Source organism: Anarrhichthys ocellatus, unplaced genomic scaffold (assembly GCF_004355925.1).
Source record: "Anarrhichthys ocellatus isolate YVR2014 unplaced genomic scaffold, GSC_Weel_1.0 scaffold53, whole genome shotgun sequence".
NCBI classification, from domain to species: domain Eukaryota; kingdom Metazoa; phylum Chordata; class Actinopteri; order Perciformes; family Anarhichadidae; genus Anarrhichthys; species Anarrhichthys ocellatus.
The window spans coordinates 538,347-565,340 of record NW_022280083.1 but is presented as its reverse complement, the minus strand read 5'-3'; the positions used below and the strand labels follow the sequence as shown (position 1 = coordinate 565,340).

Sequence of the window (26,994 nt, the reverse complement as noted above, 5' to 3'; positions counted from 1 at the left end):
TATATATACAGTTCCTGACCTTCAGCTGTTTGTTTTGTTTTGTTTTGTTCATGGTTGTGAAGGCATATCGTCCAATTAAGTATTGATTATTTATACAAATAATAATTGACTGACTGTAGAATCCTTACTACACACCTTACTTCATCTGCAAATTGAAAGCAGAACATACATACAGTATATAAACTGACCGCTGGCAGTGTCATCATAGTCATAGAAATAGTAGCAGTAATAGTAATCCTATCAGCCCCGGTAGCAGTAAAACCTGGTGGTTGTGGGTCCTACCTGGTAGCTGGTAGTCCCCAGAAATGTCGGAGGGGGGCTGCAGCAGAGCGGACCGGCGGTAGACCACGTGGACCCGGCCCTGGTGCTCCAGCTCCTGAGTGCCTCGCTCCAGCGGCTCGATGAAGTACTCGTCTGCGTCGGTGCGGATCATCCCGGCCTGCAACACAACACCCGGACAATGAGCGTGTGGAACCACGCTGCTCTGTACGGAGAACTCTGGCCATCAGACTTCTTCACATGCTTTCCCTTATCAACCGTGATCCATTCAGCACCGGCAGATTATGATAACAAGGTCACACATCAAGATGATGATTCCACTGAGCTGCTGTAGATGTATGCAGCAAGGATTCATTGGGACTGAACAGACAACACACCGACACCCGAAACAGACGCATTAAATAGATGAAGAGACATGCTAATGAGATATTTAGTCATTTATTCAAGATTGTCTCTATGTACTAATTTTCTGCTTAAATGTATGAATGTCTCTCCCTGTGACCTCGCTCCATGTTGTTTTCTGTTGTTTACCTGCAACGTACAATCCGTCTGCAATTACCAGCCGGTTACCCGACAGCAGCAGGCGGCGATGAGAAAGCTCCACATCGTTAGGGAAGGGAATTGCTTCGTGATCGCTACCTGCCGCCGTCAGATTTCCTGCAATGCGAGGCCAGTCATGCCCGTAGTTTAGGGTGGGATGTCTTAAAGGATCCCGCTGTGCGCCTAACAAGATGATGAACAAACAAACTGATTGATCCAAACGCGTGGTAGCGACCGACGTGTAGCACTGCAGGCAACACTTTATAATAACCATCGTTAGTGCTCGAGTTGATAGTTATTATACTGTCAACACACAATGAAAGGATTCTTGTTGCACACATTATTACATTTTATATTCAGCGTGAACATTTTTTAATGATATCCACGTTATTAACATTTAGAACGCCGGTTAAGACTTTATTAATGGTTAATGATTATGACTGTCTATGAACATTATCTGGATGCTTTTATAAAGTTTCATGTAATGTTTGTAGATGTTTTGAAATTAATTTGGTAGTCATGAACAGAGACTTAATATAGAATATATGATGTTATAATGTGCGCAACAATAAAATGTCAATATGATAGTTTACCAATGTAATCAGAATGTAATCGTTATTGTCTCGACAGCTTTGATATAATGTAGAATTCATAAACCAATTAATATTACACAAACTAATGATAAAATAATGCCAACTACACAACTACTACGAATGTGTACAGTTCTTACAAAATGCAAATGAAGTCAGAATGCAAATAAAGCCTCGGCCTTGTGTGATCTTTTTGATTCATCGAGGATTTAAATGCAAAACACAAATATGCACGATCTGCTCGTCTGGGCCACGCGGCGCTCAGATCGCTTCGCTGCGACATTCGACGAGACGGGAGGAACGTTGACTGAACTTAATGTCCAACGGTCACGCTCAGCCTTTAGAGGGGCAGAAAAATAAATCAAAATGCCACTACTGTGCACCTGTGTGCAGACAGAGACACCTCTCACAGAGCTCCAGAGGAATTTGTTCCAGCTCTCGGTCGGGCCGGTCGGCCCCGTCCTTCACTGCTGCACCTCGCTCTGGCCTCTCCACTAACACTCCGCCGGGCTGTGCACATATGGAGCTTTGCGACCGACACGCACACTGAACTCCTTTCCAACTCCCATAGTCCCCAACCAACCGAACACCCCCCCTCTCTCCTCCTGTTTACACGCACTACTGGCTGCACTCCAATCTCAGTTCTTAACTTAAGTCTGCATGGAACTTTGAACCCGTGGACAGAATATTCATGTCCTGAGGTGTGCTGCACATAGTCCAACAGCCGAGCGTGACCGTTGGACTTTTGGGCATCCAAATGTCCAAAAGACATCCTAAACGTTTGTGCTGCTTGTTTGGGCTGTCCTTGACCAAAGACGTTCTTAGTCGACTTGTACGATTTAGTCGACTAATCAACCTTCAATCGACAATTCACACTAAAGCACCGCTCTAAACCTTGTGTTTAACAGAGATGAGCTTCTCTGAAATCAGTCATTCAGCATGAAAAGAAAACATGAATAAACAACTAACCGACGACAGAAATCTCAGTGGACTAATCGACTGAGAGGGGGGACCCTTTCATAATGTGGCCATAAAGCTGATGTAGTCTGATTTATTCAAGTCCAGGAGGACCAGGGGTCTGCACCACGAAGCAGGATTTGGGATCAGCGTGGTGACTTTAGGGTCGACGCCTTACCGGGGTAGATCCCCGTGGCAAGAACAGCTTATGTTTGAGACAAGAGATCAACTGGAATAAAAGCACCGCCTACTGCCCAATCAGAGCTCGGTGTGCTGATCGTTAGATGATATCACAGCAACCGGGCTCGCAGCTGAAAGAATAAGACATTATAAGATATCGTCATATACGCTATAAGAATACAGGTAAGCAACGCGTTCATGTAACAGAATGTAATTACAGTCAGACTCATCATACCCTAGATGAGGCAGTGATATCACTTTAATCTACACATTCAGTCAGTGATTTATTGCCAGCTTTATTTCTTTTGCATGTTTAAACTGTTACTTTGAGCCTGGGTTGTGTGTTGAACTTCTTCATATTTGTCTAATCTGGTTTTCTCTTCGGTTGTAAAATATGCTGCTCTGCCGACAGCAGACTTCTCCATGTTTGTGATTGGTTATTTGTTACAAACTCCGCCCCTTTATGCGAACGCGCTCAGAGCCAGATTGAGGAACCCGGGGTTGATTTACCGAGTTCATAACCAGCTTCGTAGGAGTTAGTATTCTGACCGGGTTATGGTGCTGAAATACGTCACGTGGCAGCATCGCTGGGAGCTACAAACTGAAATTGCATCAAATGTGTTGACAATGCATCTACTTCTATCTGCTATGAACCACGATTATGTGTAAATGTATTCATTTACTCGGTCAAACTGCTGCATTTACATTAAATGATAAGACAACTTGCCCTGGAGGCGAGGACAAACACACACTGAAACGCACCCTGTTGGGTTTGCTAGTAAACAAACAGTCGCTGACAGTCAGACTTACGGTGAAGGTTGCTATGAAGGCCACATGTTGCTTTTGCAATGGAATCACAAATAAACCTTGAATGTTTGTTAGCGATTGTTAGATACAAACTGAGAGAAAATCTGAATCAAAAGGGACAATTTGCTGCAGGACATTCTGTTTATATTCAGATGGAGTCTGGAGCTGACAGCTCTGAAGGCAGCTAGAGGTCATCACAACAACACTGGACGTGATGAATATAGAATAAGAAGGATTTAGTGACCTTTGACACGTCTTCCTCATCAAAGAGAACCGCGTCTCTCACAAAGTCATCTCGATTCCTTCTCATCTTGATTAGGGTTACATTTTTAACTAACAGGTGTCACCATGAAACTCCCCCAGGCGATTGCTGACGTCAAGACAATTCTTTTGTTAATTGCAATTTTTCTGAAGTGGTATGTTTAAATATGCAAATGAGGCATTGTCTTATTAAAAATGTGCACATATTTAAACGTTTCCAGAACAGAAATCTGAACATTGGATAAAACCGCAGGTTCAAAATTCTTGTTTCAGTTTGTCGACATATTGGAGTCAAAGGTTTTAATGGAGGGAATTCTGGATTTCTCTTTGTATCAGTCCATCAATTAGAAAGTACTGTCAACAGCCATGACATTTTTTAAAATAAAATGTTGCATAAATCAGGCTATGAATGAAATATGAAGAGACCCTTCTGTCAAAACCTTCAGACTATAGAGAGGAATGGAACTGGACAGTTTGGCGTCTGTGCGAGCTGCTGAAGTGGAGATCTCTGAGAAAAAACTCATTTAGAGAAAACGGCCTTTAATTAAAAGAGATGTTTTGTAAATGTGTATATACATTTTGAAGGGAATAGGGTAAAACAAATGAACTAGACATCACCATGACATCTTTCTGAAATGTTATCTTTAAATATGCAAATGAGGCATCCTCTAATGGTAACTTTTGGTGAATTTAGGAGAAATCTACAGACGCAAATAGACAAAGTAGGAAGATAAAAACTTTAATGTGTATTTTGGATGTTTTCCTTCCACTAGTTTTTTTTCAAATGGCACATTGCTGCCATAAAACTCTTCTTGTCTTCTCGTCAGATGTTATTAATGCATAACAGACAAATAAAAACAAGCATATTGTTGAAGACGTTCACGTGAGGGAACATTTTTTAACTAGTCTTGTTGCCTTGTTACCTTTAACATGTTTGCGGCAGGGATTTGCTCCTCTGCTTATTGTTGTTATTCTGACACCTGCAGGCGTCGCTCACATCTACAGATTAAACACTTTCTGTATGTCGGCCTATGCTGTCCGGCTGTAATGCCATTTGCTTAGCGATGCACCAATTAAGCTACCGACTTCCTCACATGCACTAGTGTTCGGAGACAAGCTGCAGGAAGTCTTCTTGGCATTACGCCCCAAAAACCACATCCCGCCTTCTCCTTCATCTACTCTGAGCTCATCTCCCACCTCGACTCACTCGCAGCTAAACAAATTCACCTCAACACTGGCATGTTGACAGCGGAGGCAGACGGAGGCGTATTTTTGAATTAAAGTCAAATTGAACGTGGCTGTCTTTTATTCACTTTGTTCCAAAAAAGAAAGGTCAAAGGTCTCAATCAGAAGCATCTGAGCCTCCAGCAAGCTTCAGTGTAGGATCAACTGAGACAGAATAAAACCACCAGAAGACTCAGACTCATCATAAATCAGGGCTCAGACCTATCAAAGCGCCTCTGCGGGCGGTGGAAGGTGGGAGGCCATGCGAACACACCGACAGATGGTTAATTGGATAAAAATAAAAGTTGTGAATCCGTCTGGTGGTGCTGCTTTACTCTCAACACCTTATGAACTATCTAAAGATGCCACCTTCTTGTTAACACACGGCAGAGGCAGACATGGTGAGGAGTCCGGATATAAAGATGCAGCGGTGCACGTAATGAGACGCGGAGCTGACTTTTAGACGCTGATTAAAAGCTGCTCCACAGCGTGACGCACAAGACTGTTTAGACCGGATCAAAGATACGACGACTAACACTCTCAGTGAAAGAGCCACTGAATGGTGCCGCTTCAAAAAATAAAAAATATATATATATATATATATATATATATATATATATATATATATATATTTATGCAACCCATAGTTTTTAAACTCTTACTTTAATCTGAGTTTGTCTGTGATGAAAAAAATAATACTGTGAATATTTAGCTCGCTGGGTCTTTAACCAAAGCAGGAATCCGCCCCGGTCTCAATGAGCAATGCGTTTCAGTAATCTGTGTCGCCCCAAAGCAAAGCGCTGAGCTCTCACCACTCTGACTGAATGGAGACATACTGTAAGTAAGCAATTGGACACAGCCGTCCTGGAATTCATTTTTTATTCTATTCTTGAAGCAGTCGACTGAGAATCTGTTGAGTGGAGGACAGCCAGAGCAACGAGCTGAAGAAGGAGGAAGAAAGCAATGCTTCTCCGACTCCTCAATGAACAAACACAGAGACAGCCGGATTGGCCAAAAATTTGATGTATCACAAACATTTATCAGCGAAAGGGTGGGAAAAATGAAGAGACCGGTACGTGAAGGCCGGTTTATTTAGTGTCTGTAGACGTTGTAGAGGTTTTGATACACTGCCCCCTACAGTTTGGGAGGATGTCGGTTTGCCGCGATTAGAAACTTGCACGGAGTTTCCTCATCACGATTTCAGCTCATGTCTATAAGCGAGGCTTAACTGCTCAATCATTAGTTTAACATATGCAAATATGGAATTTGACACTGTCCTCCCCCATGTTTCAGATAATGTGTTTTGGTTTTTTTGGGGTGATTCAGGAACAACTTGGCTGCATATATTTGGAGGGATTTTGGTTGTAAGCCTCAGGGCCTAAAGCGCAGTCCAAATACGCCTACTATGGTATGTATAGTCCATCCAACCATTCCTAGAAAAAAAACAACTGGATACTCGATTCAAAAAAGTGTAATTTTGTTATTGACGTGCACACAAGGACACAAATTCTGTCTGACATGCAAGAATAGGAACTAAAAACGTGGTGTCTCACGGTAAATTACCAAAATCTGACGACCACAGCCAGCGATGTTCCACACTTCACACTCATTATGTGACATGTTAGATATTATTAGCTCAACAGTCCTTATGTAAGGATTGTGAGACTGAAGCACGGAAACTGAGACCTCTGGCTGGAATAATACAGACCACACACATTAGGAGAAAAGGTCTTGAGAGCCTTCATGTCTTCTCTGGCAGTGGGAGGATCTCAGCTGTCCACAGTAACTCTGATCTAAAGGACACGAGTCTCTACTGTGGGACACCAGTTCATTTTCACACCACTTGTTCATTCTCACGTCACCTTAGTTCATTCATGTCACGAAAATATCTTTCTATACTTGAAGTGTTTTAGTAATCCGGCTGATACTGCACACCAGAGGTGGAAGAAGTATTCAGACATTTAGCAATACTACAGTGTAGAATTACTCTGTAACCAATATAAGTACCTAAGCATTAGCATCAAAGTATACTTCAAATACCAAGTGCTCATAATTTAGGATGATATATATTATTGGATTAAGATTGTTGTATTAATAATGTGAATTTGCAAAGTAACCTAAGCTTTAAAAAAATTGCAGAAGATTAAAAAGTTCAATATTTGAGTCCAAAATGTAGAAAAATAGAAGTATAAAGTAGAGTAAAAGGCAACTTCAAAATGTGGTTGAGGCCAGTATTTGAGTAAAGTACTTTGGTACATCCCACCACTGCAGTACGCACAAGAGGAAGAACGGATTTACCACAATATACTCTTTTAAATCAATTTTAAAAAAGCCCGTCAGAGGTGTCATTTCTGATCCATAAGCTCTTATTCTGCTGGTAAAAGTGACAATGAAGCGGGAATATTTAAAAGGCCAATGCTATTATAGCTCGAGGGAAGCACCAATACAGCCCATATATGGTTCATATTCATATATATATACTGTATATATGAATATGAACCATGTGTAAAGAGACAAGTGAATAGAAGGAAATAGGACTCTGCTCTCTTTGCGTGGTGAATTTCTCTGTCACACAGAGACAGCCCTTAAAGAACGGTGGTTTGGACGGCTGCTGGATTAATAATTGAAAGGACATAGAGTGGTTCTTCTTCCTGGAGTAACATAATGTAATTATATATAAATAAGGGAACTGTGCAGCGTGATATCCGGATAAAAATATGATGAACTGAAACCAGGAGACCCACTAATATTTAAAAAAAGGGCTTTGTTGCAGTTTCAGGCTTTGGGTTTTACTTTAGGGAGCTGCTTCTTGGATGTTCCTGTGTTATTCAAAGCATCAAGGGGCCTGTGACAGCATCGGCTCTCGTCATCAGTCAGCACATTGACGTGCACACATTGTTTTTGCAGGCAGGATAAATGTGTTATTTTCCCTTGATTTGTATCTATTTTAGCACCAAATCTACGTAACAAATGGTATCAACCAAAGAAATGGTGCAACAACTGGCCATCGCATACCTTCATCATGTAGCTCTAAGCCCTTATTCAGTCTAAACTTTCAACATTTGAATAGCCGTCTGACCAAAACACAATGTCTGTTAAAGCTTTAACGGCAGGACACACTGCCACCTTTCACCCTCGGTGTTGTTCAAAGATTTATGGCCGACTTGAGACACAGCGCCTGAATCTTCAGGTTCCAGATGATGTATGGACGTATAGAATCATCATCCCCCCCTCATAAAGCCAAAGGTTCTGCTATGTGATCACTAGTTGATTTGTAGTTCATCACATCCGGGCCGAATGAAACGATCAGTCCTGTGACAGACAGTTCTTCTTGTTTTTGTCAGAGCGTTTGATTTATTTATTGTTGGGATGTCATGAGCATGTCAACAAATATGACTAAATGTTTTTGAAGAACATCACCAACTCTAGCGTTCAGACTGCATTTTAAAAAGTAAAAAACAACAACTCAGATACTTTGCATAGCCTCAAACCAACGATTTAAGATTGAATTTAATCCGCCGACATCAGTGAGGTCAACCTCAGGTGAACCGATGTGTGGAACAAAGCACGAATGTGATTATCTGAACAGACCCGCATGTACGTATTCACGCATCGCGTCACCCTGATCCAAACTACTTAACAATTATCCTCCAGGAATCTCTTCCACAAACAAAGAACACACCTCCAGCGGGAGGTTGTGTCTCCGGGATGGAAGTCTGCAAGTTAACATGCCTTGTGGATGATTGTTTGGCAAGAATCCCATGATTAGTGTAAAAAAAAAAAGAAGTGGTGCAACAACTGGCTTTAAAAACACACGTTCACATTTCGCAAGACTCAAAAACCCTCTCATCTCAAGTTTGGCTCTGGAGCAGAAGGGGTTTCTGAGGGCTCATCTTTTTTGCCACACAGTCTTGGTTGTTGGAGGAGACAATGGCAGGTGCCTGACAGAGGCTCACACAGTTGTACCTAAACACAACCCTCAAAAAAGGGATCAAGAGTCCTGTGTTCCATCAGTTTAACATCCCCGCCAAGCAGACAGCACTCGTCTGCCAAGAAAAACATATGGGATTCAGCTGAAGGGCTCCAGTTTTTCAAAAACAGTCTCTTTCAGTCTAAACTTCTTAAGGAGGTCGGTATGAACGTGCTTTCGTTAAAAAAAAAAAAAAAAGTTGAGGTACTGCGACGTTGAAAAAGGCTCTGAATTCAGCCAGGACACTGCCACCTTTCACCCTCGGTGTTGTTCAAAGGTGTGTTTGCTTTCAAAAATGTGAGCAAACCTTCGTCATCATTACCTGCCATTTTCATCCCCGGCCTTTAAAGGGACTTTAAGGGGGGGAAAAATACACAAAGTTCATTTCTTGTGATTTGCGGGAGAGGTGACTGAAAGTCTCAGGGGAGCAGAAACTATTTCAGAGAATGCTTCACAATAATAATCAGAAATGTGCTCAAATATCTCAGATCACATGATAATGAATCCTCTTATCCATATCCTCAATTCGTCTTTCTTGCATATCTGTGTTTGAAGTTCAGCCTCAGATGTATTCAAATAGATTCTTCTGCCTTCTGCGGTGTTTTGGAAAAAGAGTCAAACGTTAGGAAGTCAAACGCTTTACAGATGATAAACTGAAATGAATGAAAGCTTTTTGGTGTTGGGCGAAGAAAAATGTGAACACAGGCTGCACTCTTAGAAACAATATACAAATGTATTTCAGTTGTGTCCGCCGAACGGAGCAAACATTTACACACGGCTTTGAGGAGGCGCTGAAGCGTCCGCACTTGAATACTTAAAAATAAAAAGGCCTCACGCCAGTGAATGGCCCTCAATGTCCCGTCTGTTACGACAGCAGAAAATGTGGGCTCCTCTTAAGTTTATACAGGTCATGATTAAAAATGTTTAAACACATAAATATCAATAAAAAAAAGCACCCCGGCAGCGCACGCTGGACCGGAGCCTCGGCTGCTGGGGAGCAAAACTTGGAAGAAATAGCTTGGCTTTGCATATCTTGGTGTGCCTCCCCTCCTGTACCTCAAACCATACACCCAAACAGCTCTGGGGTCAAGCCTCTGCAACAAGCCTCGGCTAAGTCAACAGGGAACATTAAGAACTATTAGTGAATAAAACTCTTGTGCCCGACTACAGCTCGCTGCAAAGAGGAACTGGCTCGCTTTCTTTTTCTAATCAAATAGGATATTTTCTTTACTTGTTTTTCCTCCCACCTCTCCCCACGGCAGCTCCAGATATGTCGGGAGCTGTGCACGTCCAGAATGCCCTTTTATGTCTCCGAGGTCCAACAGTTTATGCCACTGAGCACACGTATCTCATAGCAAAACAACAGCATTTCTTATTTGCTCATTTTTGTCACCCTGCATGAATCTCAGCGTCGTAAGCGTTTTTCATCCCGAGGGTGAGGTCTTCGCCCGGAGGCGTTAAAGCTGCCTGGAGGGAACTGACAGCGGAGCAAATGTCCTCCAACAGGCAGGCTTTTTGCTCTGAAAAGGATACTCCAACTGATGCGTTACCCATCAGGGCTGCAGTGTGTGTTTACATTCGCGAGCCTCACACACACACACACACACACACACACACACACACACACACCGCAGACACAGGAGTGCCTCACCCCTTTTGGCTGGCAGAGCCGATTATGCAACATGACACACATTTAAGAAGTGGCCAAGTTTTACAGTGCCGCTGGCGAGGTAAAGGTTCATATCAACAGGCAAGACACCCAGTCGGTGCTGTTCAGGTCAGCCCCTGTCTGTCTGTATCTGTCAGTCGATCTGTCTGCCTGCCTGCCTGCCTGCCAAGGCCCTGCTTGAAAACAAAAAAAAGGAAAATAAAATCCTCCCTCATGCAGCACAGAGTAAGAGGAGTTTTTTGTTCCATCTGTCCTGCTTCATGGAAACAAATGAGCGAGGCTGAAGCAGTATTTCATGGTTGCTTTAAGGCATTTCCAGGCAGCTTACACTTTGTTTGTCACGCCGAACTACAAGCCGGTACTCCGTGGCACGGAGATGCACTTCATGCTGCAGAGCTGAAAGTGCAGAAAAACGTGTTCCTCTCACATGTGACACGGAGCTGATGTTCCATAATCATGAGGAATTGGAAAAAACCTGGATGTCAGCTGTGAGCCACATCGATAAATGGCAGCAAATCAAATGCATTTCTATGTGATCGCTCAAATCATAATCTGTCAAAGATGCAACGACAACAAGGAGGGATGTCACTTTCTCCATTGTGACGTCCCTGCTCTCAATTTGACTCCCATACTATCATAATCACTGTATTATCACTGTATGTGTGTTGAAAAGGACTGTGTATTTATGCTTACAAGTGACTGTGAAGCCAATTACATCTATATTGTTTGACAGCCTGCATCAGAGCTCTCCTTTAACGGCTCTTTGTGGTGATTTGTAGTACCTCCTGTAGTGCTTCACGTACTGTTCTACATTATTCTCTATCAGATCAGTGGAGATCAAAGTGGATCTGGGGTTTTAGGGCAGGATTTTGACAGCTTTTCATCTAAAACATGTCAAAATATTGCTGTGTTTTCACCTACAAAAGCACCACTACTCATGCTCGTTCCTGTTAAATAAGTGTTCACATTGTGCTCACACACTTACAAAGTAGTGAGATAAAGTAGTGTATGTATGAGCGCTTCTTCAATGTATACATAGTTTTACATCATATTACAGCAATATTCTGCATAAAGTGAAACTACACTGTGAATAGAAACCGTTCATATTTAAGCATCTTTCTTGATATTGTGTGACAAAATAATCTCAACTCAAAAGGTTCATTTACTAGCTTTTCTCTGAGCTTTCAAACACAGCACTAAACACAAATTGCAATTGAGGCATTTACTTCAGAGCTCTGAGGGAAAAGTCAGGGGACCAAGAAAGGCATGAGGGGTTATCATCTGTGGAACATGACTGTCCGAACCAAATTCCATGGAAATCCATCAAATAGTTGTTGAGATATTTAACTCAAAGCCGCAACTTAATGGTGTCTCTTAAAGTCATAAGGATTCATAGTCTGGGGGAGTATGAATATCTGGACCAAATTCCATGGCAATCGTTCAAATAGTTGTTCTCAAAATCACAAACATTAACCTCCTGGTGGCTCTTAAGGAAAAGTCAGGGGACCAACAAAGTCCTCAAGGTTCAGCCTCTGGGGAACATGAACATATAAACCAAATGTCATGGGAATCCATCAAATAGCACAAACATGAACCCCATGGTGGCTCTTAAAGTCACGAGGATTCATCCTCTGGGAAACATGAATGGCTGAGCTATTTGAGCAATCCATCAAATAGCTGTTGATGTATTTCAGTCTGGACCACAGTGGTAGACAGCCATTCGTCATACCTAGAGCCACACTGCCGGCCTGGCTAAAATCATACAGAGAGACATTCAAAACTTCAGGACACACCATAAAGTGTGAGATGAGTTTTGCAGGGAAAGTATTTCCCTTCAACATCGCTGTAAGTAAATACTGGTGTCAGGTGTGTGCTACATCCAAGAAGACTTATTAAGAGTCATCTATAAATAATGAATCAGCAGCAGCCTAGCATCAATGTGAAAACTCAATGCAATCTCACTGGTTTATTTCCATGTTTGTCTCTGAACACTCAGAGGAAAAAATTAAAAAGTTTGAATGTTTCTGAGGCTTAATTTATAACAGCATGAGGGAGTTACTCGTCACGAACAACTCATTAATCCACACTCTTCCGTGGACGAAAAGCAGACACACAGATTATATTCCCCCGAGTCCTGAAGTCCAAAAATACATCGGACATGAGAAGCTTCCCCTTGTTGCCTTTCAGGGCTCCACAATAAAACATCTGCAGTATGTGAAGCATCAACTCTGTGACAGGGCAACCCTGTGAGCACAAGAGAGGAGGCCAGACATGGACTTGTGTTAGTGGAGGAGGAAGAGGAGGATGGGAATGATACACCATGCCCCCACTTCTGACATCTCATGGTCAGTCACATTCCTGCGTTGTTATCCAGGATCCTTTTTCTCTTTTTAAGAGACGTGTTCTGTACGTGAAAAAGAAACACAGCCAACCATCCTCGGCTGAGTCGCTGCCTCCGACTGTTAACGATGGAAGTACTGTAAAAAAAAAAAATCCATCACAGACCAGGTGTGTTTCAAGGATCAAACACTGTCATTATATCCCATAAACGGAAGCAAATGCTTTCATGGAGCTTATATTTCCCAAAAAAGTTGAAAAGACAGCTTGTGTTAGATTTCAACAGCTCGTATGTCTGCTCTTTGATCTTTGCAGGCATAAGATACAGAAGATTGGTTCAGGTTCGACGTTCTGGAATCAGTCAAATCGATCTTCATAATAAAAAGGTCCAAACATTAACCCTTAAATTATTAAAGAGCGTCGCTGACAGCATCTGAAGCTCACAAGGCTGCAGTGTTTCTCAGCGGAAGAGAAGTTTCACAAACAAGACAGTCTGCTGCTGCAAAAATCACCAAGATCAAGACTTTCATTCCAGCCAAAGAGCCAAGCAGCAGCAGCCCTCCTTTCCACACATAGATAATTCAAAGGAAGCCATTGGCAAGATCGTGTGTCTGGCAACATTCAGAGCGTTCGTTTGTAATGAATATTTTAGCAAAGCTTTCAGAACACAGCCAGAAAAGTTACATCAATGTGAGCTTGTACAATTAAAATCCGCCCGATGCTGCATAGCTCGTTAAAAATCAGATAATGACATCGCAGCTGATTGGTATGTTTCAAAACAAAAACATTCACCCTTAGATTTAAAAAACAAAACATTTACTGAGCAGGACATTTTACAGTGTAATATCTACTCGTAATTGTTTACTAGTGGACAAACTATTTGATGTTGACACTGCGTCTAAATTACCTTAAACCTAGTTTGGCATTTCTGTTCTGAAACTAGCGATATATCTGCAATGAGCTCATTTCAACCGATGTACTGTAGCAAGACCAATTTATCGGTCCAGCTCTACTTGTAATATAAGTATCGATCAAGCGGAAACCTCTGAAGATGCAAAATAAAGTGACAAATACTGCAGTTCTTCAAATGGCCACTTGAGGCTGCCTCCAAAAGAGTCAATCCCAATAGACCCTTCATGTTAACTTAACAGCAGAAATAAACTATACTATAGCCAACTCTACGGGAGCTTACATTTTCATAAAACTCACCGATTTTAATTATATTAAGGCTTAAAGTTATGCATAATTTAGGGAGTGGCTACTTAAAGTGACAGGCGGCTGCCGGCTCAGGTCGCTAGCCGCTAGCTGTCTGTTTCTATCTTGACTTTTAGCCTACTTTTGGGTTAGCCATGAGTTGTACTGTGTCAGTACTGCCAAGATGGCAACGGCTGGAGCTGGACACTTTGAGGCTGCAATCAAATAGTCTTTTTTCATTCGTAAAGTTGAGTGAAAAACTGAGTGAAAGGAACCCAAAGTATTCAAATGGCAGCCATGATAAGAGCTGGTCGAATACTGTGAATGCTAAGAAAAGGTGCATCAATGCTTCCTTTCGTATCTCCTTTAGCACAGGGTTCACTAAACCATCCTTTACCAAAGGAAAGGAGATGATGCTGTCCCACTATGCCTTGCGGCAGCTACATTTGAAGAGTTTATTACTGTACTCATTTGCTATGAGTTATAAATACAGTAGCTTGAAAGAGAAACATTTATACAGAATTGTTTGACTATTTGAGGCCAGCCTGAGCTTCACTGGTTCTTGGGAAACATATGGACATCACAGAGTCTACGTCCATGTTTTATGCAGGCTAAGGTACCAACAGAGCAAGTTGAAGTTTCTCTGAACAGAAAGTCTTATAGACCAGTGAAACAGCGGGGTACCCAAACACAACCACAGCTTTGTTTTAAGCATCTGTTATTGAAAACTTACACACATATTAAATACTTTATAAATTAGACCAAATAAAGGCATTTAGGCACGTTAAGAGACCATCTCATTCTTTTCATTTCCGCTCGTCAGTTAAACAAACGGACTGCACACTAGCCTTTTCATATGAGACTCAATGTTATAAGATGGCTTCACTAATTAGAACAAGGTGTACCGCAGATATAAACGTAAAATAGAAGACTATGGGGGAGAAATTCTGCAAATTTATTTGGCTACCCTTATAGAATCTTCTTTGACCCACCTGCGGGTCCCGACCCAGACAAACGCATCCGATCACAAACACCCACTGAGGGTCTGAGGACCAAAATGTCCAAAATAGAAGTAGTGAATACTGGAAGAATCCAGACCACCTAAAGGGCTCGTTAAGTGTTGAAGGAGAATTAATGGGACCCAGATTCCACTGAGCAAAATCTAAAATAAATTAGCAGTAAGACCATTTGTACTAAAATAGCTATGAAGTGTCCTTAATCCTTAACGGCGGTAATGAGATGAACAGTGATTCAGGTTTTGGAGCAGAAACGATGAATCACTGGAGTGAACGGGAGACATAAATGAGCTGACAGACTGTTTGCTGTGCGTCATATTTGAACGAACCCTCTGGTGTGACCCCTGACAGATTGGTTTTTCAATATGAGACTAAAATGAGGCAGAGAACAGAATTCAGCTCTGATGCGTTTCATCCGCGTTTACCGAGACAGAAAGAAGAAAAGAAAACCCCCTCTCCCTGGTGCCTCTGTCATGCATGAAACATGATGGCTGTCTCCCACACAGGCCGGCAAAGACCAGCGTCCCTCACCTCGCCCCCACACTGCTACTGCTGCTGCTGCTGAAGGAGGAAGTATCTGCCTCATAAGCATTTAGCAGGCTGCCTGCCTGCTGCAGTAAAGACTTCCAGACAGCAGCCTGGCTATAATTAAGACACAGTAAAACACACACCTAGTGAGGGCCAAGGCTACCACTTGAGATCAAAGACCACTGGCCCCCAACCACTGGTTTGCAGAGTGTTTGATCTCCAGTTATGCAGTCCTGTGCATGCTTTGCATTCAGGCTGCAAACAGCGTGAGGCAGAGCAGGCTTTCTTTCCCCCTCGATTGGATGTTTTGTTTCATGACACACTACAGTAAATGAGGTCCTCTTGTGATGTTGACATTTTGCCTCCAGAAATAAATGTGGAGTGAAAAATTGGGCAAATAGGCACAAATGATCGGCTGACTTTGTGCCCAAAAACATCAAACGGTCCCAGTGAAGACTGAGGAGCAAACAGTAGCTTGAAAATCAGAAATTACCTGCGATTTTTGGAGCATAGTGTTCAAACGCACATAGCCCATCATTTAAAACTGATTATTGCCCAGATTTTATGTACCAACATATTAAAAATGTGTTTGTGTCCTGCCATAAAAGGGGACTGATTATCACAGCTTACAATAAATCTCGTCTTCTTGCGACGTTGATGGCACGGAAAATCCTTCCAATAAATAGAAAGGGACGTAAGAACTGGGCTGAGTCACTTTCAAGTAATACAATATGAGGAAATAGCTACACTACAGAGTGTTCGGGCTTCTTCCGGATTTTTCTACTATAAATAGTTGGGGGTTTTTTTGTATTGTATCGTGTTGCATCGTATTGCATCGTGTTGCATCATACTGTATGTATCGCATTGTGAAGTTTTCACTGATTTTTCCCTCAAATAACCTTTTTTTGTTGAAGGCAGGTCAGTTTAAACAGATTTTATGCCCCACCATATCCAAAATGTAGTTTTCCTGCTGTAACAGACCACTGATCACTGCAGTTTACCGTAAATAAAGTCCTCTTGTGATGTTGACAGCTTAGAAAATACGTCCAGTCATAGAAAGTGATGGAGTAGAAAAATTGGAGTAAAAAGCACAAATGAGCTGCTAACTATGTGTCCATTTAGATAAGATAGAAACAAGAGATGGTCAAACTAAACGGTGGTTGAACGGTCAGCATTACTTAATTATTGATTGTTTTACAATCAAAAACAATAATAAATTCCTTAATTTTAATAGTATAAAGAAAGTGAGATATCAATAAGTATTTGAGCTGCAGAAAGCTGCAACTTTTAAATTCAGATTTTATCCAGATTTTCTGTACTATTGAAAAAAATCTGATATTATTCTACACTGTAACGTGGTATCATACAGTGTTTGAGTGCAGCAGCAGTCTTCTCAAATCCGCCTTCCACCGGGCAAAGAGACAGACGTTTGATGGCCTTTGGCGTCTTCAAAGTGACATCCTGCCACGACAAGTATTTACAAAGCAATACTCTCACATCCTGTGTGGACCCCTCTCGGCCCTGAATCTCCGGCAAGGTTCGACTATAAATGTCTTGAAGAGACTGAATCTGCCCAAGTGATGAACGGCTTCCTCTCGCTGCAATCGAAGGAAACGGAGAAATCCTGCAGAGGACTGACGTAAAGGTCAGAGTGGCTCTATCTTTGTTCAGGAGATTATATTAGGAGTTCACACAGAGACGCTTCAGAGACGCTAAGTTCTGTCAGACATTCAAATGTGACTGCAGCACAACGAAAGACTGACAAATAAGAAACCCAACGCTGCTTTGTGAGAATACATCAAACTATGTGAACACATTGTCCCGCGAGTGACTGAGCTCACTGACGGTTACCAAACTCTTCATAATTAAAGAGCCTTTTCCCACTTCAATAAAACTCTATTGAATCAAATGATGTGCAATCCCGGAACCACTCAGGGGGAGTAAACGGCCGAGTACAGAGGAAACAGAAGAGTCTGTGTGAGTGAGAAGCGTAAACCAGCCGCGTCATTTTAGAAAATAGACAGAAAGTCATCGTGGGGCCTCGTGAAGAGCTGCACATACAGATGATTTGATATATTACTTGCAACTGTTTTTGGCCATTGTGCTTAATGTGCTCTTGTAATTTCCGGACTAAGCATTAATAGACCAGAAAAACTTTCTTTTTGACTTCCAAGTCATGTCTGAAAGACTCGAGGCTTGACCAGGCGGCAACCTCCGGTTCTGAAGTGTGAAGCCAATGCAGAAGTGTCTTAAAGCTGTATTCTCTCTAATGACCACCAGGGGGCGACTCCTCTGGTTGTATAGAAGTCTATGAGAAAATGACTCTACTTCTCTCTTGATTTATTGCCTCAGTAAACATTGTAAACATGAGTTTATGGTCTCAATCTCTAGTTTCAAGTCTTCTTCAATACAGCATGATGTTCATTTAGTAAATGATGGTCCATTTAGAGTCAAATAGACCATAATACCTTGTGACTGACAGGTCGCTGCAGCTACCGGAGCAATATATACGGCATCAGTGCGTGCGTCACTCCTCAGCAGTCCAAATATGGTCATTTCTGTTCAATGGTTGAAAAAAGTCAAGATGGAAATGGCCGTAATCCAAGATGGATTAAAATTTCATTCTGCCAGTAGAAATATGGGATTATTATCTTCTTTAAATGGGTGATTAATTCATCAGTTCATCTACCAAAAATAAGTAGCCACCAATTTTTGATCATCAATTAAATGTTTGTAATTTATTTTAAAGCAAAAATGGCAAAAATTCACTGGTTTCATCTTCTCAAACATGAAACTATGATGGTGTTTTTTTTTTTGTTACATATTTGAGAACAAACTATTAACTTGACTTTTTGTGTTGGACTTTTCTGATCGTGTCGTCTCATGCAGACGAGGTCATCACTCAAAACAGTTTACCAGGAAGTTCAAGAGTCTGTTTAAGGGGGATATTTAAAAGACAGGAAAAGCCTAATTTATCATTTCAGTCGTCTCTCATTTGAACTGACGCCACTGATTTTCTTTTTTTTTATTCCTGCCTCACTCAAAAACTACTTTAATACCTTCAGCCTTGAAACAAATGCAGATTTCTTGTGGGTTTAAAGAAGTGTTTCAGATGTAGTTTTTACATTTAGATTGCAGAAAAGTGTCATCTTGTTATTTCTTGATCTAATTTTGCAACAAGAGTGGATCTGAATTGTACTTTTAGTTTCTCTAAATAATGGAAAGAGCTTGCTCAAATCAGCAACACCTTTAGAAACTTTTAAAAAACCTTTTAAAAGTTTATACAGGCTTTTACGGCACATTTACTGACGCTCTTATTAGCTGGTAATGGCATACTCCGTCCCTGTGTTTGTCCATGATTGATTGACTTCCCTTGTATGTGTAAAAACACTTTGTCACGTCTGTTTTGAAACATATTGAATTAACTATCATCTTAACTACAGGCATTTGCAAAAAGGGTCCGTAGTTGCATAAAACCTTGATTTCCTCTGCTGTCAGCAGCTTTTATTTCAGTCTGCTTACTGTACGAGTTCAGCTTTCATCTGGCAGGGGATCGAACCGCCGACCTCCTGGTTTAAAGGACGACCCATTCTACCCACTGACCTCGACCACGCCTTATATTTGTACGATGTATAGACATGGCCGTGGTCAAGTTTACTTCATAAATTTATATTCCGATATATGAACATGCATAAGAATGATGCCAAAGTAAACAGAAGGGTTATTCCTACCATAATAAGACATTTCCCATTATTATTAACAGAGCTCAAGAGGCCATTTCATATATTTGTTGCTTGTGTGGTTTTATTTTATTTGCTTTATTTATTTAGAATATTTCAATATTTTTTTCACATTTCTTCACTTTTTTTTCTTCCACAGACTTTTTAGTTCTAATGTCTGAAAATTCTTCAGAATAAAACAATATTTGCTCTTTAAAATGTGTGCTTGTATTATTATGCTGTTATATTATTATTATTACTATCAGTGGTATAAAATGGATATAATGACAATAACTGGGAAAACATCATCTATAAAAGTAGTTATGATGACAGGGCACTGCGTCAGCATGCTTAGAATAGCTCATTAACACTGAACTAAATGCTAAACACAAAGTACTGTGTAGCTTAAAGAAAAGTAGTACTGTACAAAACATTGGACAAATTCTAACTAGATAATGGGGCTGGAAGAACAATTATTTAAATTCATCCCACGGGGAACGTGGATGTGTGGATCAAATTTCACTACAATCCGTCTCATAGTTGTAGAGATGTTTCAATAAAAACCAAAAGGGAAAAGAAAAACACAGGAAGTCACTAAAGTCAGTAGGATTCATTGCCTGGGAATAATGAACGTCCGCACAAAATAATATGCAAATCTCATCCGTGTGGAGACGTTTCACCGGATAAAGGATGGATCTGACCTGCTTTTAGACCTTTCAGTGCTGGATCGGCCGTCATTGTGCTTCCTAGAGTCTGTGGCTAAAAACACACGAGAGTTTTATCACCAATTCCTGACTTTTTTCTTCTTTTTCCTGAATGCATGTTGGGGAAAACAAACACATCGCAGCTGGACAGATCGCAGGTGTAGCACACCTATTTAACTACTCCTGAGACAGCACCTGTTAGCAGGATGAATTTCTGCTGTTAATAATAAAACAATAAATTAACATCAGCTTTATCTTAGAACAGATTGCGAATGCCCAAGAGTCGTGAGTTACACTACGTCCCTTGTGTTGCTTTTTAAAAAGGTCTGCAGCATTCCTGCAGAGAACTTCATTTAAAGTTTGTAGGCGAGTCGAGTCTCTTCCTTAAACACAGAGATGTCTTGTTGGCCTACTCAAAAAGATTCAGGCCCAGGTCATCACCCGATTACTGTTCAAGTGTTTTATGGGGGGTGAAGGGGAGGATGGGTCTGCTGACTTTTGTGGAGCACAAAGGGAACTTGTGTTTTATGTTGGGAAGATGTTCGGTGGGGGAAGATCCGTTGGGTTTGTGAGCGCAATGGATGGCCACTCACCCGTGACAAACATCTGTACAAAAAGGCCTGAAGAATATCTCCGAGGACAATGTGCTGTAAAAATGCCCGAGCGCAGACGTAAAGAAAGGCTAAACTCAGGAGTTATGGACACTTAAAATCCATTAGAGAAGAGTTGATAAGGTCAGGGCACTTCTGTAATGAAAAGGTTTGACGGGGTGGAGGAGTAAGAAGCTTTATGGCTGAGGACTTACCAGTCCGTCACAGTTGTTAATGGCAACCGAGGCCCCGGGTACGTCTGTGATGTCGCCGATGAAGGTGCAGTCTGTCTTGAGCAGCTCACGGTGCAGTATCCTCTCCGCCCCGCCTTCGTCGATGCTGTTGCTGACGTTGCCGACGCCCGGCGTCTCGTCGTGCCACTCCACCATGGCGCCCGGCGCCACCAGCCGGGTGTTTGGGCGCAAGCGGAGGTGGAACTCCTTCCCGAAGGCGGAGATGTTGAAGAAAAGCTTCTGTTCGGCTCCGTCGGAGGACAGCGCCTCCCTCTTGACGCGCTGCTTGTGGGTGGCGGAGAGCAGGTGCGACAGGTAGCGTCCGTGGGAGTCGGTGCTGAAGGGAGTCACGAGGCCATATTCCTTCAGCCGGCTCCTCAGCTGGTCTGTGAAAGGACACAATGACAGCGAGGCCACACATTACTGTTAGAACGTCATGTGCAGTGATGTGAAGAGGAAACAATGCTCTGGAGTCCATGCAGCAGAGCTCTAAAGGGTTCAGCATCTGCCCATATTTGTTTTTGACTGGCTAAACAAACACACACATGTATATACTACTAAGCCTTCTCCTGGAGTTTGCATGTATTTGATTGGCGTTTCTCAGCACCAGTGTTGAGCCAAAGCATTCGGTCTTTGACATGAACGAGAGGCTGTGAAGGGCAGAATTGCATCGAGACAGATGCCCGTGTGTCTCTTTAGAGCATCGATACTTTTAGATCTGGCACCGCAGAGGCAGGCCGAAGCCTTTCAGTTAGAGAGCGCAGAGAAGGAAACACTTCCTGCTTGAGGTCCTTGATAAGCTGTCGTTTTTTAACACGTCAGAAGTAAAATACCGAGCTGACAAAAAAGAAATGTGCGTCACACACTGGATGGTTTTCAGTATCATCTTGGCAAAATGCTCCGCTCACCCTCAGGCTCTTGGTCGTTGGTTAATTTGTGGTCAACTCAATTGCAGCAGGAAATCTGTGGGCTTTGAAAACACTCAGTTTAAAAGGGAATGTCCACGAGGTCTGCTTCGGGTTTCATAATGTGTGCAGACGGCAGACACATTCTGAGATCTTTGGTTTGGTTTTGGTTGGAAAAATAAATGCAATGTGAATCTGGAAACCCTGTAATCATCTTGTAGGTTTTGACTAGAAGACATTCAAACAGGTGTCAATGGTGAAACTCAAAATTACACATCTGGGGAAATGCCATACTTTACAAATCATAGTGTTCGCTCGCTTTCTAGACATGTGATGTCAAAAACATGCGATCGACGACCTTTTGAGGGAAATCAGCCAATCTGATGATAATAATAATAATATTAATAAAATGACGCACGGAGCGATGGGATGGAGGCAGCATCCTCACACTGACTTGGTAAACGTTGACACAGAGCACCTTCATCATATTCCAGAACCAAAGCAAACTGTAGGCACGTGTCTGGTTTTGAACATGCAAAAAACATCAAAGGTCTTATTTTTACGGGGTAAATACCTCCGTTACCCCACGCTCACTTAACTCTCTCTGCAAACACCAACGGCACAGAGTTGGTTGTTTGATACCGATTGGTGAGAAAAGCTTGTGCAGCATGCGGAGGACTGATGTTACACATCTCCCCACAGTTTGCTTTGCTGCAGTAAAGCCGGTGTGAAAAATCGTTAAGGGATGAAAAAGTTGCTGAGCCACGAGTCAAAGAGGAGCCAAGAATTAGCCGTGTTCATTAGTGAGCATTTGAAGGAGCGGCGTTTCACCGCTTAATCCTCTAGAGGCCCAGGTCTAATCTCAAGAGCCGTTCCTCCTCCTCGGAAGAAGGAAAAGAGCAGATTTCTGTATGTTGTACTACTTTATTCAGACCTACAGCTCACGTTTATTTTGATCTTTTCTTAAAGGCACGAAAATTTTGGATTCAAATCAAATTAGAGTTTAGTTTATTAAAGTTTTAATCCTTTAAAAAAAAAATCAAACAATAGCTATGGAATCTATTCGCATTCAGTAATTATCCTCCTTTGTAGTGGATTGTATTGGTCATGGCGGAGTCTGCCATTCCCACGCTGGACCGCTTACACAAACACAAGGGATTCACAGAAAGGCTTGCATGTAATCCAGAGAATTTGAATGTCACTAACACCAGTTTACTGTTCACACGCTGAACATCATGTCAAGAGGTGAATTAAGTTACTTCTTACAGCTGCTGCTTCACATTAAAAGTGTTCAAGCGTTTAGAGAAATGCTTTTTGTAATATGTGGGCACACCAGTGAACGACTGTAATGTCAAACGTCAAACTGTTTGACATAAGATTTTTTTGACAGAAGATCCATTTTCTGTGCTGTTTTCTAGTCTAGAAACATTGATTTAACTCCAACATCACAAAGGTTGGGCCTGTTGTAAAGGTTGCACACATGTAGTCCACGCAATCCTGCAAAACACTGATGGTATTTCACTAAGAGATGGCGAAGAGGACATGTTTAAATAACAATGATGCAGTGGTCATTAGTCTAACTAACTTGAAATTGAGTACAATTAATCCTTAAATCTAATTGAGGCCTAATGTTCCTGGATTCCATCGAGGGTTTCTACAGGAACTAGGTTCATGTATGTTCTTTAATGCAGATCTTATCCGATTTTTCTCCTTTATTTCTTTTCTCTTTCGTCTTCCTTGCATTAATATTATTACCTCTGCCAAAGAGGTTATGTTTTTCGGTTCAGTTTGTATGTTTGTCAGCAGGATTACGGGAAAAACCACCGGCCTTATTTTCATGAGACTTGGAAGGGTGCAGAGGACGAACCCGTTCACTTTTGGAGAGGATTGGCCTTGGCGGAGGTCTGTGCTCTCAGAGTGCTCTTCTAGTTATCATCTCGTATTTTTTTTTGTCAAACACGGACTGACAGGTCTGAAAGAAAGTGAATTGCTTAAATAAACGGATAGTACTCGTTGATTAAAGGGTCATTTGTGCTTCATTCAGCCTCGTCAGATCACTCTCAGCAAAGCAAACTTCATGGTTTTTACAGAGGCGGTGTGCAGACAAAGAGTAAAAGTCCTCTCTTTCTACAAGTACAGCCACTAGAAGTCGACCTCTCGCTACTGAGAGAGGGGATATATATTGGTCCGTCTTTCTCTGCTGTGATGGATTTCTCCTCCTGCTCGTCATTGTTGAACATTGGTGCAAAATGGCAGCACTCCAAAGACGCTCTTCTTCTCGACACTCGGCTAAGCCCTGCCCCCTCTCTGCTACTCCATCAAGCTGTCAGAGACGTTCAAACTAACCGCTCTGTATAATGTGGCACTCAATTGTAAGCACCAAATGTCACCTCGACCTGGAAGCATGGGAACTTGAACGCACCACAAAAGACCACCTGATGGATGAACGTGTTGTGCTCAAGCGAGAGGAGAAAAGTGATCTGTTCTAACCCGAAGAAACCAAAATAAAAGAGTGTGATTCGCCTCCTTTTACACCTGAACATCCTAATTCTTCACGTTACAAATCAAGAACATGACAAAAAACTTGCAACTCAACCACTAAACTCCTTCTGAACAGATTTCTCTGACTCTCTTTATGCAAAGTTTGCTTGTGCTTGTTTCAAGTGGGATTCACCAAAACTCTTTTGAAATAGCTTGTTTCGACCTGATAAAACGCCACCTGTCCATGGAGGAGCGTGCTCATGAGGCGTGATCAATAGCATAACAATCACCGCGAAATGTGCCGTATAAGGCCGCCTCCTGTTCCACTCCATTAGTGGGAAAGACAGCATGAGAGCAGCGGTGCTGCAATGTGTCTGAAATGAAGAGGGGATGATTTGACATGAAGCTGCTCAATAAAAATAAAAAAACCTGTGCTGTCAAGGTGACATGACAGTCACAGAGATAGATGAGAGAGGACGACACAGTGACTGATGGAAAGACAGATGTTCAGGTAGCTGTGCCGACGGTATAGAAATGTGATAGAATCTGAATTGTAAGTCGCTTTGGATAAAAGCGTCTGCTAAATGACTGTAATGTAATGTAATGTAATGTTCAGGTGTCCAGTTAGATCACCTGGTAGAGTGAGAGCCCCATGTCCCCAGGCCGGGGTTCGAATCCGACATGTGGCCTTTCGCTGCACGTCGTCCCCTCCCTTTCTGTCTGTTCTACCTTTCTAATTAAGGCCAGAAAATGATGTTAAAAAAAGAGCTGGAAGTTGTCAGACAACTACTTAACCATTAGCATAATAAAGTAATTCAGACTAGTGTAAAGAACAATTGTTTCATGGCGTTAAATTAGTTTTATACCCAAGAGAAAACTCTTAATAGGAGAAAATGATCGGACGCGACGAAGTTCCCATAAACCACTTGGGAACATGATCTGTCCTTACAAGTGGTTCTCGCATGAGGCCTGTTGACTTTAACTTGTAAAAAAGAAAAAGAAGCAAAGCTGGAGGAGGAAAATTGAAGAGAAACCACACTAAATGGGTGAAATGACTGCTTTTACGAGGCCGATAATGGGGGCCACGAGAAGAGCCAACGGTGGCGGACTAGAAAGCGACAAAAAACCCCGCCGCGGTCCAACTGGCAGCTGCTGTCATGCTGCTGTGTGAGGGCCCTCGAGGTGCTCGGAAGATAGCGGCGGGTGTAAAAGGATCCTACGTGGACGCTGCTGCAGCTCACTCGCTTCTTAACCTCAGAATGGAGAACAGATGTGCGGGATTTAGAAGTGGAATTTTCTTTCCTGTATAACAAAGCCCTTGAAGCAGTTTGCTCGTGTAATGTATAAGTGTGAGTGGAGGGCAGTGTGTGTGTGTGTGTGTATGGGGGGAACGGTAGGGTGATAGTAGAGGGAATAAGGGGAGGAAGAGGAGGAGGAGGAGGGGAGGGGGGTGTATTACAGAGCTCCTCACACACAGACTCCCCCTCCCACTTTGATCTCACTGCACCAAGGTTGTCCTCTCTCTACTTTCTCATGTACTTACACCTAACTATTAGAAGAAGAAGATAAACAGGACTCACCCTCTTGTTCTACTTCACCAGCCTGTAAGAGGGAGAGAAAGAGCTCGTTAGAATGCGGCACAAGTCGGAGAGGAAATCATAATCTGACAGTGAGAGATGTCAGAGAGCGGAGAGTTTACTGTATAAGCTGCTTGTATCTAAAAAAAAAAAAAAAAAAAAGTGTAACAAAAATGCCTCTATTATACGTCTTATGTAACAGGCTGAACTCGCGCGTGTTCAGTGTCAACATGCATTTCACAGAGGAAGCAGTGTGCGCGTTCACACAGCCTCAGACGGGAAAGTTTGGATCAAAAGTGAATAAATAAATAACCTGCTGCCGTGTCGGCCACCACTTGTCCGCTTCGGTGTTAGTATTAGCGGGAGAGAAGAAACGGTTTCAGAAAAGGAGTTGACTGTGAGGCGATGCGGACACTTACCTTGTCAGCTGAAGTCAATGCAAGTCCTACGAGGAGTAACGCTAGTGACAGGACAGCCATCACGAGTCTGTCAATGATAAAGAAGCGACTTTATCCCAACGTCAAAAATTAAAAAATAAGGTCTTTGACGAAAATAAAGAACTCTCAACGCGAGCGGCTCATTCAAAGGTGATCAACGTAGATGTGCAGCCTCTGGTTTAGTTTTTAAAAACAAAATAAAAACACGTGTAAAAGTTTCATAAAAGTAGGAGTGAGGCGAGTTGCGACACTTTGTCAGTCAGTCAGTTAGTGTTTTGGGTTTTTTTTTTGTCTGTTTGACCGAAAGTTTCTAGAAAGTTATTTTTTTTTTTTTGCTTTTTTTTTTTGGGGTGGAAGTTAGTAGGACATCCCCTCTGCCGCTTGCCGGACAGAGCTCTGCAGTGTGGAGCAGGAGATCTTGCAACCTGGCACTTGGCTCCCCTGGCTAATAAAAGGGCAAGACCAACCCTGCGTGACGTCATGCTGCCCTGTCCGCGAGCCCGAAACACATGGAGTGGGACAGAGGAGGAGGAAGAACCCCCAAACTTCATCCCAGGACAGGATAGAATGAGCCAGCTAAAAATAAATAAATATGATGACTTAGTTTCTTTCAACTTTAAATGTATAGTTTATAAGCACTGCCGAAACCCGCCCCGTCACTAAGCCCCTCCCCCCCCCACACACCGCTCTGTCAAACTGTCAGAGCTACTGGAGACCACACTGTCACTAACTGCACTTTTTCTCTTTTTTGTTGACAAAATCAACAAAGCAATTTCAGAGAGAAAGACAGAAATAT

At 42.2% G+C, this 26,994-nt stretch overlaps 1 protein-coding gene across 1 annotated transcript in view; it reads right to left on the bottom strand.

The window, feature by feature from the left end:
* The window catches only part of adamts3 (ADAM metallopeptidase with thrombospondin type 1 motif, 3), a 120,690-nt gene extending 94,093 nt beyond the window's left edge, over window positions 1-26,597 (bottom strand). Inside the window, exons 1-4 of the mRNA XM_031870549.1 lie at window positions 26,181-26,597; window positions 25,765-25,786; window positions 20,781-21,184; window positions 283-439 (exon numbers count right to left, since the gene is read on the bottom strand). Of these exons, the coding sequence (XP_031726409.1) occupies window positions 283-439; window positions 20,781-21,184; window positions 25,765-25,786; window positions 26,181-26,240 (643 nt within the window). The 5' untranslated portion in view covers window positions 26,241-26,597. The remainder of the gene's footprint in view (window positions 1-282; window positions 440-20,780; window positions 21,185-25,764; window positions 25,787-26,180) is intronic.
* Between the last annotated feature and the right edge of the window lie 397 nt (window positions 26,598-26,994).